Below are 13,884 nucleotides of genomic sequence, written 5' to 3'. Positions count from 1 at the left end.
CATATGTATAAGAAGGACATATTACCTCCTTTAACACCACTTGAGTTTATGAATGGAGAAAATGAGAGGATATTTGAGATACAAGCCTATGGAGTGACTGGACCATCTAATGTTACGCCTGCCAAGTTGCCATAACCATTCAAATCGATCATCAGCTTCTGGCTGCCTAGTACAGATACATAGCACGTCCCTAAGCGGAAACAGAAAGAAGTACATACGAGATGTCACCTCAATGCCCACGAGCCAACAAAAGCGATCGATCTGCCCCACAACTATAGTAGAAGCAGCGCATAATACTACGCCACAATGCCTTTTGCGCATGACGGAACATACCAGCAGCTAACGAGACATTGTTGATAAGTTTTAGTGGGGAGGATTATGGGCAGCCTGACCAGGCAAGGCAGCCATGCGAGGTATTACCTACGAGAGTACGCCGCATGAGCTAGAACCCGCCCCAGAGTTGCGCTAAAGGGTTCGGGATGGGCGTTGCCCACTTCGAAGGTTGCATACGTCTCTTGTGTTGGTATACCTTGAAGACCGGTCGGTAAATTCTGTATCCTCTCTCTCAATTGTCTCCAAACGAAAATGCACCCAACCAGGAAGTACCTAGGTAAGTTCTAGTTTTTATTATCCCTCCCATGTGCTTGAGTCCGGATATACATAGAAGTTCATACTGTAATCGCAATCGAGGTTCAATATCCGTGGGGTTGAAAACGACTGAATCCGGACTCCTGCATGCAATGCCTGTCCGGAAAAGCCACTTGACGGCTACAAAGTCCGTTGCCGAGCGCAGCGGGTGGTGGGTAAGGGGATTGCGGCCGCCTTACGCACGTATGCACACGTACGACAATGCTAGTGCTACTACTGCTGCTCCCCACCCTGGCAATACTACCGCCACAACTGTTACTGTGCTTCTCGAAAAAGGTACAAGAAGGGGATATTAGCAGGTGAGCCTCGGGTATTAACGGCCTTCAGATATTAGACATAGACTCGGCGTCTTACTTCCTAGCATCATCTAGTATAGCTTACGTAGCAACAACAAAAGGGTCCCAGGAGCTGCCTCGAAAGAAAGCCCTGTAACTATTTATCGAAGTTGCGCACAAGTCAAATACTTAAATAGCTGCGAACTGCGTTGAGGGTAGCCGATATGGTAATCAATTTGTGATTATACCAACCTCATGCCTGCTTAAAATATGAGAAAAGCTTGCTATTGTTGGCCCTTTCTGGGCTAATCAACTCTGGCGACTCACTTCTTGGTGGCTGCGTGGTTGCCTTAAGGACCCCTCCATCTTGCGGGATTTGTGGCTTATCAGATGGCGAGCTGAATATTCGTACCATGTAGCCAAGCAAAATTTGCCTTCAATCAAACTCGATCTGTCTGCATAAAAAATAAATATATGAAGTAAGGCTGACAACTACCCCGCAGGTGGCAAGTATATAGCTGACGCCCAACCTCTGCCTTATCTTACGATATTCTACCAAAAGATTTAATGATAAAGCCTCTACCAGGCGTCGTTAATCCGATACGTAATCTATGGATCCCTTCGCAGCGCTCGGTTTAGCGGCTGCCATAATTCAATTTGTTGAGTTTGGGGCGAAAATAGTGGCCACAAGTCGAGAGATATATGTATCCTCCAGCGGGCTGACTCAAGAGCACGAAACCCTCGATGAAATTTGTTCCCATCTCTGTGTCTTGGTGGACGATATTGATGATGCGGCTGACGCCGCAGATAAACCAAGGCATAGAATAGAAGAAGAAGGTGCTTTGAAGAAGCTTTCAGAGAGGTGTAAGAGTACGGCTTTGGAGCTCCAGAGAGTTTTGAATGGGTTGTACCAGACACCTGGGGGAAGAATTGCGAGTTTGAACCAGGCCCTTAAAGCAACTTGGGGCAAGCGAAAAGTCAAAGATGTGGAGCTGAAACTCAAAGAATACCGGCAAGAACTCATAGCACATCTTGTTGCCATCACCAAGTAAGCAGAAATTTCCAAGAGCTGCGAGTTGAAAACCTCTTGCTAGACCTTTCTCACTGTCTCACAGCAACAATCAATCAAGCGCCCTACGAGAACTACGGGCTCTGAAGGAAGTTATGCTGTCAATACAGTCGAATCATTCTGGGAAACTGGAAGAAATTTCAGAGGCTATTCAAAATATCGCATATCAATCTTCGATAACGAAAGAGTCCCCGTCGGACACAGCAGCTTTTACTTGGAAAGATTTTCAACAACTCCACGAGAAACTCTTTGATATTATCGATAATGCAAGAGATATTTCCCTCCAACAGAAATTCCTTCGCGGCCTAAATTTCAGATCCATGACGGCTCGTCGCCATAGCATAGTAGAAGCACATCAAAAAACATTCAACTGGGTCTTCAAGGGCACCAATGCACAGACAAGCGCACCAGCTCCTAACCGTAACTTGTCCAACTGGCTTAAGTCGGGGAAAGGCATTTTTTGGATATCTGGAAAAGCAGGGTCGGGTAAATCAACTCTCATGAAGTATCTTGGATGTCACCCACATACATCGGATCTACTCTCTACATGGTCCCAACCTAAGGAGTGCATCGTCGCATGCCACTACTTTTGGAGCTCAGGCACACGACTACAAAAGTCCATTAACGGATTACTGAGGTCTCTCTTGTTCGAGATATTTCGACAATTACCCGAGATTATTGCAAAAGTTGTTCCTGATGATTTGTGCCATTTTGAGAACGATTCTTCTCTTTTATCAAGTGAAGACGGTAGGAATTGGTTGATGGATGAGCTAGATCAGATCACCAGTCATCTAGTCTCTAGCGAGGACTTGAGCTTGCGATTCTGCTTTTTCATTGACGGGCTCGACGAGTACGACGGGGACCATCAGAAGCTGATCCAAATTCTCGCCCGTCTTGCTTCTTCGCCTAATGTCAAACTTTGTGTTTCCAGCCGGCCGTGGAACATCTTTGAAGATGCCTATGGGAAATCGAGCTTGCAGAAATTGGCACTTCAAGACTTGACCCAGGACGACATTCGCAGTTACACCAAGAGCATGTTGAAAGAACATCCCAATTGGATAGAATACGCTAAAGACCAACACTCCATTGCGGATGAGATTACCAAAAAAGCACAAGGTGTGTTCTTGTGGGTATTTCTGGTTGTTCGTTCAGTGCACGAAGGTGTGACAAATGGTGACGCTGTTTCAACCCTACGACGGAGAGTAAGCCAGCTCCCCCAGGATCTTGAGGCATTTTTCAAACACATACTGAATTCAATTGATCCATTTTATCACCGGCAAATGGCGAAATTCTTTCAGATAGCACTGCAAGCTGAAGAGCCACTTAGCATTATGCTCTACTCCTGTATTGAATCTTGTACGGAAGACGTCTCGGATGTTTTGCATATTCCCGTTGAACCCATGGATAAACACGATGTTTTCACGAGAAGAAAGCAGATGATCCGACGAATTAATGGCCGCAGTAAAGGTCTTCTTGAAATTCAAGCTGATCATGCAGCAAGCGATTATCTTGGTCCACGTGTGACCTTTCTTCACCGCACAGTTCGCGACTTCCTTCTTACCAGAGAAATGACCGAGTTTCTCAATGATCGCCTAACGGACTTTAAAGCAAGAACTGTTATTTTTCGAGCTTATGTTGCACTGGTAAAATCAATGCCAGTTCGAAAGGAACACTTCAAACGCTCTGGTGAATTGTCTCGAGTGTTGGATCAAGCGTTCTTCTACGCTTATCAGGCCGAGCTGGAGTCTGGTGATTCCGAAGCTGAGCTAGTGGATGATCTACGCTACGTCGTAGAGGAAATGGCAGATTCATTGGACATTCAACCCCCATGGAATCCTGACTACTTTATTGAGTTTGTCATATCCCGTGGTCTGTCTCAATACCTCACGCAGCACCGGGAATGCAATGTTGGGGCACGGGATATCGTGAACGGCGCTTTCCTGGTAAAGGCAGTCATGGAAAGTCTCAAGCCTGTGAACGAATATAGCCCAGACATTACTGAAGTTATATCCCTACTTCTCGTTCGGGGTACAGACCCTAACCGGGGTTCTCGAATACAGCAAGACAAGGGACTGAAAGTTCCAGCTAAAGGTACCAACTACATGGCTCTGATGTGGGGAATACCGCGAGAAGATCGCCAGGAAAATAGGAACAGCCGTTTAACTGGAGGGCCTCCTATATCCAAGGTCAGAATGAAAGACATCTTTAGTATAGAAGGCTCGATTTGGGGCAATTGGCTACAAATGCTTAGTCTTTCCCTGGTGGAGCATGGTATGAGTTTTACATGGGCTATCAGACAAAAGAGGATTCTGGACTTGCTCATCGGCCACGGTGCCGATGTCAATGAAACTTCAGCCAGTGACGCTCGGTGGGGAAGCCTTGTCGATGGACTTTTTCACTTATCAGAACAGCCATTAGAGCAGAGGGTATCGGCCGTATACCTAACTATGTTGACAAAGCTCTTGCAACATGGTGCAAATTGTAATGCACCATATAAAGGGAGTACGATATGCAAGACTTTTTTCGCAAACATGCGTCGGATTACTCCTCTTCATCTTACTGAGTTTGCCCAGCATACATTGAGAGCGAGGAATGACTATCTGATAGAGACTTCCCCGGTCCATCTTCAACTTCTAGCTCAGGTTGCGACTGCTCTTTTCAGGCATGGAGCTCACCCATCATGCATAAAGGGAGCCCCAGAGCTTTATCTTGTTTTTCCCCGGAGGTTGGCAGAACCAATTCGGGACGCCTGGGAGACGAGACAGGCAGAGGTTGCAGCAGAACCAGGAATCATTAAGTCAGTTATTGGTTGGATATGGTGGTCTTGGGCCTGAACGTTCATTCATGGCCAACGGTGGCCCTTTTTAGGAGCTCTTGCAGTAAGCTATATAAGCTATGTAAGTCATTGAGTTATTTGTGGACTTTGACCTTTCTATCGCTGGTGATTAGTGCGAGGAGAAATGGTGATTAAACGTGAGATTTATAATTTGACACCAATACCGCTGCACCACACTTGATATGGTGGATACTTCTCGGAGTTTGACTTATATATAAAGAAAAGGTTCAAAAAGCAGCAGCTTAGCAGTGTGCAGAATTCGGCGGGATGTGATGTTTGAAGAGATGGCATTGATCACGCTGGATAAGTACTTGACTTGAAGAAAGCAGAGTGGAAGCACGAGAGCCATTGCGAACCTCCGAACTGGCAGATAAGTCAGCTAGAATAATAATGGCGGAACATTATTAATTCTGGTCTTGTTCTCCAATAAAAAACAGTTTACATCACATTTCATCGCCTCAATGCAATAAGTCATAATGGCAAGGGTCAAGTCAGCTGGAAGCTGAAAAGATGGCATCCTGTGTCCAATCATTCGGCAGCTGTCTCTTGTGCCTCCTGGCGAATAGAGTATCGCCTACTGCTACGTTCATTATGTGGAGCATCTCACTAAGGTACTGAATCACCTCAATCTCTCCAACTACAACGCTCAATCTCGTTCAATCACACCCAAACCAACTGTTTGCCATAATCTAGTATTTCGGCTATCTCAACGTTCTGCTCTGCCTTCACCCTTCTTTCGACCTTCCACACATTACAAACCATGGCTGATGCGGTCGAATGTGATTCAGACGAGGTGGAGTTGCTTCGATCACCTCCACCAGAGGGATTCGACCCTGAGGCTTCGCGCAAGTTTCTCGACCTCTTCCGTGAGGAAGAAGCGCGGTCTATTTTGTTAGGCTATGATTACGTGGGCCTGCCTGATAACGTTGAACTCCATGATCTAATGCGCTGGGTAACCGACCCCGTTACAGGCGATACCGCGGTTCACGTTGCTGCTGCTGCTGGAAATATTGAGGGCTTTAAGGTCATCGCAAGAAGCTTCGGGAGGGACTGGCGCCCTAACGAGTGGTATATGACATGCATCAAGGCCATTTTCTTCCTACGCAACAAGGCTGGTGATACCGTCTTCCATATTGCAGCTCGCGCCGGCCGTCTAGGTGTTGTCAATGCTGCTTGGTATTGGTTCCTTTGCCTTCCGCAGATGAATCAGCTTCCAGATGAATCTGGCTCTGACGTCTATGTCCCTGTGGATGAAGATATGCCCGAGCCCGAAGATGTTAATCCTCTATATATCCCCGAATGCATGATGGCTATTGTCCTTCTGGCCAGGAAAAACTTCGCCGGTCGCACTCCTGCCGATGAAGCAATTACCGCTGGCCACGATAATGTCGCGGAGTGGCTAAGGCTAGTGCTAGACCGTCTTACCCTGAACGGTAGGAGAGTTATAGAGGGCAGAATGGCTAGAATGGAGGAACTGGTCGACGGCCGCTATGATATTGATGGGCACCACATCAAGCCTCACCAGATTCCAGCCATTAAAAGACTATATATGAGGATAGATCCTAATGGAAGCGTGACTTGGACAGATGATGCTGGACGTGAGGTTGCAATAGATGATGATGGAAACCCAATTTTGGGTTTTTGCACATATTAGCCAGAACAATTAATATCGATGTTGTACGTATTCGCAGAGGTCTAATCTAAATGTTGCAGATCTGTCAATATGGGTTCTCTTCTAAGCGACCAAAATGACAGATAACCACCAAGGGAGAGAAGAAAGAAAAATGTTCACATAAGTGTCTCTCTCCGCTCCGTTTCTGATAGGGTTAAGCAAGGGGTTAACTAATAGCTTATTTGCATTGCATTATCTGTACTATACCACAGCTTAGTTTATGGAAATCGGAACTTTATGAACTTGCCCACTACGGCTGGCAGACTTCCTCATAATCAGGTGGCTAACGGTAACAGTGTAGACTTCGAACTTGATACGAGCTAATGGCGCCAGAATCTCTTGCTGGGGTCACTGCCACCCAGCGCTAACTGCAGCAGTCCTTGGGAACTCTTCTAAACTGCGAATAATAGAAAAACTTGGTCGGCTGGCAGTGTTTTGTGATACAATCATATAACGTTTTTAGGCGATGCAAAATCATCGCGGTGAGTACATGTAAAGCTCAGTATTTAGCTCCCTTCAGCACCTTCAGAATTGCACTTCTTGGAGCAATAGTAGGTCATCTACATAATCTTAATTAGTACAAAACGCATTCGAGACTATACATAGTAAGACTTACCTCATCTCCACCAATATGTTTCCCAGCCGAGTGACACACGAGTTGGTTCTTTGTAGTTTGTTAGACATCGCTGCCTAGGAGATTACAGAACAGCACATACTGGATCAAACACGCAGTCAGGGCACTTATCCCATTGCTGATTGCCAGTATTACGGTGTTTGTAGTAATCACAGGCGCACTTTGTAGCGCTTTGATCAATGCTGTATGACTTGGCCCACGAGTAGCTAACACTAAAAGGCGTGCCACCGATTGGCTGCTCCTGCCTGTTCTGTACACAGATGGCAAATTCGTGAAGACCGGCGAATACCCTAACATAAACGTCAAACAGAGCATTAATAGAGAGCTTGTGGAATCGGATTGTATTCAACGCACCCCGTAGCGATAAGAAAGGTGAGAAAACCTGGGACTTTGGGAAAATACATGGTAATGAAGTTGGTGATACTGAGGTATGAATATTCAAGTCAAACTCTCAGGGCTTTTCAAACCGCGAAGGAATGTTTAGGTCTTTATAGACGAAACTACCAACATACGTGCACCTTCTCAAATGTGCACAGCACAAACTAATCAAGCGGTTCCCCTCAAATGAAGACTGGATCTAGCTTTGAATCACACAATCATAATGTCATGTTCTGCTTGAAACGAAGGCATCAATTCCTATATGTTTCTCAAGCTAATCTGAAAACAGCATAGGAGATATCGTAGGCCCTGGGCGAAACAAAGGAGAAATTGTCTTCCGCCTATGCCGGCCTGTCTGGAGCTTTCCCCAATGTCTTTGGGCCCATTAGGCAATATCTCGCATATCATAATTCGTTATGAGCCACTGCCTCGTGTTGTTGCAGTAAGATCAGACGTCAACACGTGGTGAACATGATCACACGATTTGACCAAGCCTAGTTGCGAGCCATAGAGCGACAGATATTGGGCGCGACTATACAATTTTTAATTTAAGACCAAATTACATTCCTTCTAACCCCTGTATGTTTGAACCGATCTACGGTTATACTATCTCCACTCCAAAAGATGCTTACTCGTGTTAACGATAGAGATCCTAACTATGACGCCTCATAAATGCCGAATAGCCGTTGCGGGGCATATGTGTGACTGAAGACAGCAAAATGTTAAACTCCTCGTAATCAAATTGTGAGACAGTTCAAGTTATACTGTGTACATTTCGTAGGTTAGCAAGCTCAGCAAACTATTCGGTCGTCAAGAAACAACAGGGATTTGTCAATTGGTAATCATAAATTACATGATGGTGACTCCCCAGACGGAGAACTGACGATTATCAACTCCAAGTTCGAGAGGCTCCAGATATGGCTTCGGCAATAGATGCCGCGATGCAAGCGGTGTAGTTAGTTATGAACAAGTTCGAGTCAAATGTTCCATAAATCAGGCAGAAGTCGTAGACAAGTTCAGTATAAGATCACTTAGAATTCCCATCAGTAGCAATCCAGAAAGTTACCTTTTATCCATCTTCATCTTTTACTTTTCCAAAAAAACCCTATCTCCTTATCAATTATGTTGTCCACCCGTTTCATTGAGTTTTTCCTGCTGTCGGTTGTAAGCGCTGCTCCAATCGTTCCGGAGCTCAATCTCAACACCACTCACTGGACGGCTGAGCGTGCTCTACAGCCTTACGAAGTCGTTCTGATTGGAGGTAATGGCCAGAGTAAGTTGAAAAGCCTTTTTTAACATCATTTTGTCCTTATTTTGACCGAATATTATCACCCCTCCTACCTGGCTAAACCAGCAACAACCTCTACGGTTTATTCGATAGCTAATCTTTAATTGGTTTTAGTGGAGGTCGCTGATGCGGATACCTACCGCACACTTCTTGAGTCGCAGGGTGTTCGTCTTGACGCCCCGGAACTCGATGAGACCTTCCAGGAGCTTTCCCTCAAAAACCAGGAAGTAAACCTTACGGAATCTCACCTTGAAACACGCCAATTCAGTTGCAGCCAAACCCAGGCCATGGTTACAGACAAGACCTACGACTTCATCGGCTGGGACGTTCAGATGTCTCCTGTTTATGGACAAGGCGATGCTACCATTTACAGCGGCTACACAACCTCCAACACCATTTCGGTCAACGGTAACGTTGATCTCACTTGGGCCAAAGACGCGGCTAAGAGTCTGTTTGGCATCAACTATAGCCGCCAGTGGACCACGTCGTCTCAACTTACATTCAAGGGAACCGTTACTAAGGGAAACCATGGTACTATAATAACAAGGCCCCGTAAGACTCGCCGCATCGGTAGAGTTATGTCTGGCTGCCCCGGATCTTTCACCCAAATTGGGACCTTTCAGGCCGATTCTCACCTCACTGGAAGTTACAAAGGTATCGACTGGGTTAGCGGCTCTATCGAATTATGCCAGAAGCCGCAGTTCCCTCTCACCCTTTGTCATGGACCCGGTACTTTCATCTGAACTACCTGAATTGATGGAACGACATGATGCAGTTGGGCGCTTGAGAAGAAGACCAAATCAACACTGCACTTGTAGTCTACTTTGAGATGCTTAGATTTGCCTTTAATTCCGTTCCAACTCAGCAACGTGGACCGACTGCAGGATCCGAATGGGTAGTGTTTACTTTATGGTTATGTACTTTTCTCAGTAGGGTCATAGTAATTCAATACATTGGTTATCCTAAACTTTCAATGTCAACCCACTAGTATTCTATTTTAAAAAGATTATTTCGTGCGCCAAGGGTACTAGTCTATTTTGGGCTTCACCTTCAGGCGCAGGTTATTCTCGGTGGCAAACTTGATAGCGGCATAGACTTCTCCAACTCGGGTCAAATCAACAAAACACAAAAGCTATCTACTTATGACGAAGCCTTAAGAGCCTGTTGAAAGGTCTTGAAAAAGCTTGATTTACTCTTATCAAATGGATTACGACTGTTGTTCACGAATCAAGGTGACCAGACGGTAACCGACATCGCAAATGATGCTCGGCAGATTCGAATCACTTTGTTTCGCAATTATATATGCGGCTCCTGTGGCTTTCACATTAAATGATGATTGATAGTATCGGAACTCTGTCAAAGTGAGTAAGGTCAATTATGAACTTACTGTTTCTTACAAGCTTGAGCTACAGCACGAAAAAAACATTTACAGCTATGTTCTCCGTCAATATATGGCAAACTCAACCTCTTTGGGTTCTGTGCCGAGAAACTCCCCATTCATGATCCCATCAACATAGGCGTCCCCCTTAAAATAGAACCCTAATTGCTCTCGCTGTCTCAGGATTATCGGCGAATTGACCCCCCATATAAGCGTAACCACATCACCAACCTGGACATCCACGTGGCCGAGGCCTAGCATGCCTTTTAACGTCTTAAACAAGGTCCGACCTTTAGCACCAGCTGCCACATCTCGCAGGAAGCGTCCCGCATGGTTTGCCGCAGTTTCGTTGTCCAACTCCTTATTGTCAGGGAAGATCCAACAGTGAAGAAAGTTTCTCGCTGCCACGGTCAAGCTAGACATATCGATAGCTTCTCCACGCATAATTAAGCGAATGAAGTGTGGCACACCATCCGAAATGTCTCGGCCGTAGATACTCCGTCCCAGGTGATGATATCCATTTGTTGCGGTTCTCCAGACGTAGTCTTCGCTTGAGCTAGGTGTCATTCCCAGTCCGACAAAGTCAATAATCCGTCGTCTCCATGTCTCCATACTATTGATAGGGAGACGACGATTATTCTTTTTGAAATCCTCCGGGGGCTCCATTATCTCAGTTATTTCATCAACAATACATCCCCACCGACGAAGAACTGGGCCGTTTCCCAACATTTCACCACCATCTTCAGTAGGTTGCAGCCTCGTCCCAGTGGCACTGAACCTATGGAGATGATTAACAGAATACGGCCAAACGCCATCACGCCCAATCTCCCGAAAGTCAGGAACCCACGTCGGCAGCGGGCCCATCAAATCGCCGGGTATAACAGAATCGAGATCGAAATCGTCGCTGGACATCATCATTCTTGTCGCCTGGGTGAAGATGTCGACAAATGACATGTTGTAGTCCACAGACAGGCCCTGCCTTTCCTCACTCCCAAGGACCCCAAGAAGACCAATAACTATATCTCGCGGGTCCGTCGCAGCATAATGCGGTCGGCCCGGCGCAGCCCCTGATTCCCATAGAACCTTCCCCAGTCGCACAACATCACCCCTCTGCCGCCGCGTTTCGCGGATCTGCAGTGCCTTGATTCGGTACATCGTCATTGACAGCTTGGTGATCATGGCATTCCCGCTTTCCCACATCCCTGTGACCATGGCGTCAAATATCTCCAACGGCACCATGCGCGAACCGGCCACCACTACCGCTTGCTTTGCTAGTACAACCTCTTGAATGATCCATACCCTGCTCCAATATGGTCTGAGCAAGATGTCGCGGAAGCCAAGGGGGAGCACTCTGTTTGCAAGGTATTCTGTGTATACATCGAACAAAGCGATGCTCAACTCCGAGCCTGGGCCTTCTCTGACTTGTCCCCCTTCAGGAGACAGTCTTTCCGTAATATAGTAGTGATTCACGGCTCTTTTCTCACTGTCAAATCGCATCGTTGACGCGCCGCATGAATAGAGCCTAGGTCCGCGCTTGGCGATGAAGTCCATTGCCTGGTCGGACTCTTCCGTGCTTGCACCAAGCCATAAATATACCATCTCCGCGCCGCCATAGATGTCGCGCATAAGCTTTATCTGGTGGTTTTTTTCGTCAACGTTCGACTGCGCAATGCATATTGCGTCTATCCAAAGCCATGAATCCACGCCGTTGCTTGTGAGTTGCGTTAGCGCGCTGTATAAGTTTTGAGTAACACGGAACGAGCGCCCATTGATGTATATTTCTGCAGGATCGGCTGCGCTTTCCCAGACGTATGAGAGTGCAGAATAGGGGACACAGTCCTCTAGTGAGATTACTTTGAGCTCAAGGTTAATGCTGCGGTGTTGCTTGATGCTATTGAGCGAATGATGGATGAGGCGGGCTAGCCTGATCTCTCGTCTATCTGGGTCGAGAAATGTGTGGATAGACATCTTGAAGCCCGGCTACGTTCGCGCAGCTTCTTCTAAAATGTGCGATTGAAGACCGAGGTTTATGGTTGGTGACAGGGTATGAGAAGTTGAAAGGGTGAGAATCAGGCTGGATGTATGGGGCCATACATATCTTGATGATACTGCACTTTGATCAATCTGATTGGCTGCTAATTCAGGCAACATGTCAGATTTCACTTCATCTCACAACCCCTGTCACAAGTGTTTGTGAGTAGTGAGTTGAGGTCTCCTGAGCTTTGCTTTTACGCTGGTATTTCTCGATATGGGACGTTTAAGATGTGTTTAGCGACTGAAACTCTGTGTACGTGAAGCCTCATGGATTGTTGACACTACTTTGTACGCACCTTGAGAGCTACATTATTTGAGTCTTCGTGAAGTATTAGACAATTTCAAGAATGATCTCTCTTAGCCAACTATGGAATTTTACGTACGACTAAGGACTTTACGTGGAGCTATACACAGTGAAACCAGAAAACAGCATATATCCCAGGTTACGCTCCGTTGGAATTCTTTGTTGAGATCTCTGGCCTTTAAAACACCCATTCGCATCTTAGGCGCCTAAAGCAAGCTGAACGTCTACGACGCCGCGGATAACCTCCTCTAGAGGCTTCCATTCAATCCCCAGAATCTCTTTGGCAGCCTTAGCCTCTGGAACCATAGAAAATTTGTCTCCAACAGGCGGCTTTAGTTGGAAGTTGGAGTCGGGGTAGAGCCTTTGAACAATTTCGGCAACGTCTTCCCACAAAACTGCAGGCTCAGACACGATGAATTCCTGAAATTTGGGAACTGGCGCCGACAAAGCTTTCAAGAAGGTGTCAGCTACGTCTCTAACGTCAACTAACACGGCAGGGATTGTAACAACGCCGGTGCGAATGATATTAAAGACAAGGCCATTGATGGAGTCAATCTCTTCCGGCTTCTTCTGGAAGAGACTTGGTCCCGTAACGAAGCTCGGATGGAAGGTAAGAACTGGGAATGCGGGTTTATTCTTCTCGACCCAATCCGCCGTTGCCTGGTGCGCTAGAATCTTGGAGCCTTGATACTTGATACCATGGCCGGGAATGCCCTCAGGAAGCTCCATATTCACGTCGACATGAATCTTATCCTCCGAGTGTTCTGGAACTCAATCAGCCTTAGAAGTTTAAAATATGCACCCTCCTATCGAATAATACCTTTGACTGCGCTCGGGCCATTTGGCGCTCCCGTGAGCGTCCCGATTGGCACAAGAGCGAGGATTGAGGACATGATAAGAACCCTCTTGATGGAAGAAACGTTCTTTGCCGCATCTAATACGGAGAGAGTTCCACGTACTGCGGGGTCGATGTAATCCTTCTGAAAGTCTTCGCCTTTTCCTACCATGGGCGATGCCACGTGAATAACATACTCGACGCCAACGACCGCACTGACAAAGGCGTCGGGTCTGGTAAAGTCGGAAATGATGACGAAGTGAAGCTGGCTAGAAAACTCGGAGAAGGTGTCTTGCAGTTTCTGGATCTGGTCCTCGCGGCGCACGCTTAGTCGGACATGGTATCCTGCCTTCAAGCAAGCGACAGCGATTTGCGAGCCGATGAAGCCCGTGGCTCCTGTGATGAACACAAGAGAATTCGACATATTCGTAAGTGATATTTTAAATTGATTTTTAGAAACTGTGTGGTATGATCGTGATGTATAAGTGGCAGTGCAGAAAAGGCGTGGAAGAGCTTTATAGCCTTGCCATGAA

The 13,884-nt window shown here is 46.5% G+C and overlaps 6 protein-coding genes across 6 annotated transcripts; 3 read left to right on the top strand and 3 right to left on the bottom strand.

Annotated features, from left to right (window-relative positions):
- Positions 1 to 1,534: 1,534 nt before the first annotated feature.
- CTRU02_214610 (uncharacterized protein) lies at positions 1,535 to 4,477 on the top strand (the record flags this gene model as incomplete). Its single annotated transcript, XM_070206279.1, has 3 exons — positions 1,535 to 1,971; positions 2,039 to 4,350; positions 4,404 to 4,477. The coding sequence occupies 3 exons, from the start codon at positions 1,535 to 1,537 to the stop codon at positions 4,475 to 4,477; spliced, it is 2,823 nt and encodes a 940-aa protein (XP_070060053.1).
- A 1,294-nt stretch (positions 4,478 to 5,771) lies between these two features.
- Positions 5,772 to 6,482, top strand: CTRU02_214609 (uncharacterized protein; the record flags this gene model as incomplete). The annotated part of the gene is made up of 1 exon (XM_036727798.1): positions 5,772 to 6,482. The coding sequence occupies one exon, from the start codon at positions 5,772 to 5,774 to the stop codon at positions 6,480 to 6,482; it is 711 nt and encodes a 236-aa protein (XP_036580327.1).
- A 524-nt stretch (positions 6,483 to 7,006) lies between these two features.
- Positions 7,007 to 7,538, bottom strand: CTRU02_214608 (uncharacterized protein; the record flags this gene model as incomplete). The annotated part of the gene is made up of 4 exons (XM_036727797.1): positions 7,007 to 7,060; positions 7,117 to 7,164; positions 7,217 to 7,424; positions 7,489 to 7,538. 4 exons carry the CDS (start codon positions 7,536 to 7,538, stop codon positions 7,007 to 7,009), a joined length of 360 nt encoding a protein of 119 aa, XP_036580326.1.
- Positions 7,539 to 8,776: 1,238 nt separating this feature from the next.
- Positions 8,777 to 9,543, top strand: CTRU02_214607 (uncharacterized protein; the record flags this gene model as incomplete). The annotated part of the gene is made up of 2 exons (XM_036727796.1): positions 8,777 to 8,785; positions 8,914 to 9,543. The coding sequence occupies 2 exons, from the start codon at positions 8,777 to 8,779 to the stop codon at positions 9,541 to 9,543; spliced, it is 639 nt and encodes a 212-aa protein (XP_036580325.1).
- A 701-nt stretch (positions 9,544 to 10,244) lies between these two features.
- On the bottom strand, positions 10,245 to 12,146 carry CTRU02_214606 (heterokaryon incompatibility protein; the record flags this gene model as incomplete). Its single annotated transcript, XM_036727795.1, has 1 exon — positions 10,245 to 12,146. One exon carries the CDS (start codon positions 12,144 to 12,146, stop codon positions 10,245 to 10,247), a length of 1,902 nt encoding a protein of 633 aa, XP_036580324.1.
- A 568-nt stretch (positions 12,147 to 12,714) lies between these two features.
- Positions 12,715 to 13,775, bottom strand: CTRU02_214605 (nad dependent epimerase dehydratase family protein; the record flags this gene model as incomplete). Its single annotated transcript, XM_036727794.1, has 2 exons — positions 12,715 to 13,280; positions 13,337 to 13,775. 2 exons carry the CDS (start codon positions 13,773 to 13,775, stop codon positions 12,715 to 12,717), a joined length of 1,005 nt encoding a protein of 334 aa, XP_036580323.1.
- Positions 13,776 to 13,884: the final 109 nt, after the last annotated feature.

Source organism: Colletotrichum truncatum, assembly GCF_014235925.2.
Source record: "Colletotrichum truncatum strain CMES1059 chromosome Unknown Contig_0011, whole genome shotgun sequence".
NCBI classification, from domain to species: domain Eukaryota; kingdom Fungi; phylum Ascomycota; class Sordariomycetes; order Glomerellales; family Glomerellaceae; genus Colletotrichum; species Colletotrichum truncatum.
This window is presented reverse-complemented; position numbering and strand designations above follow the sequence as displayed.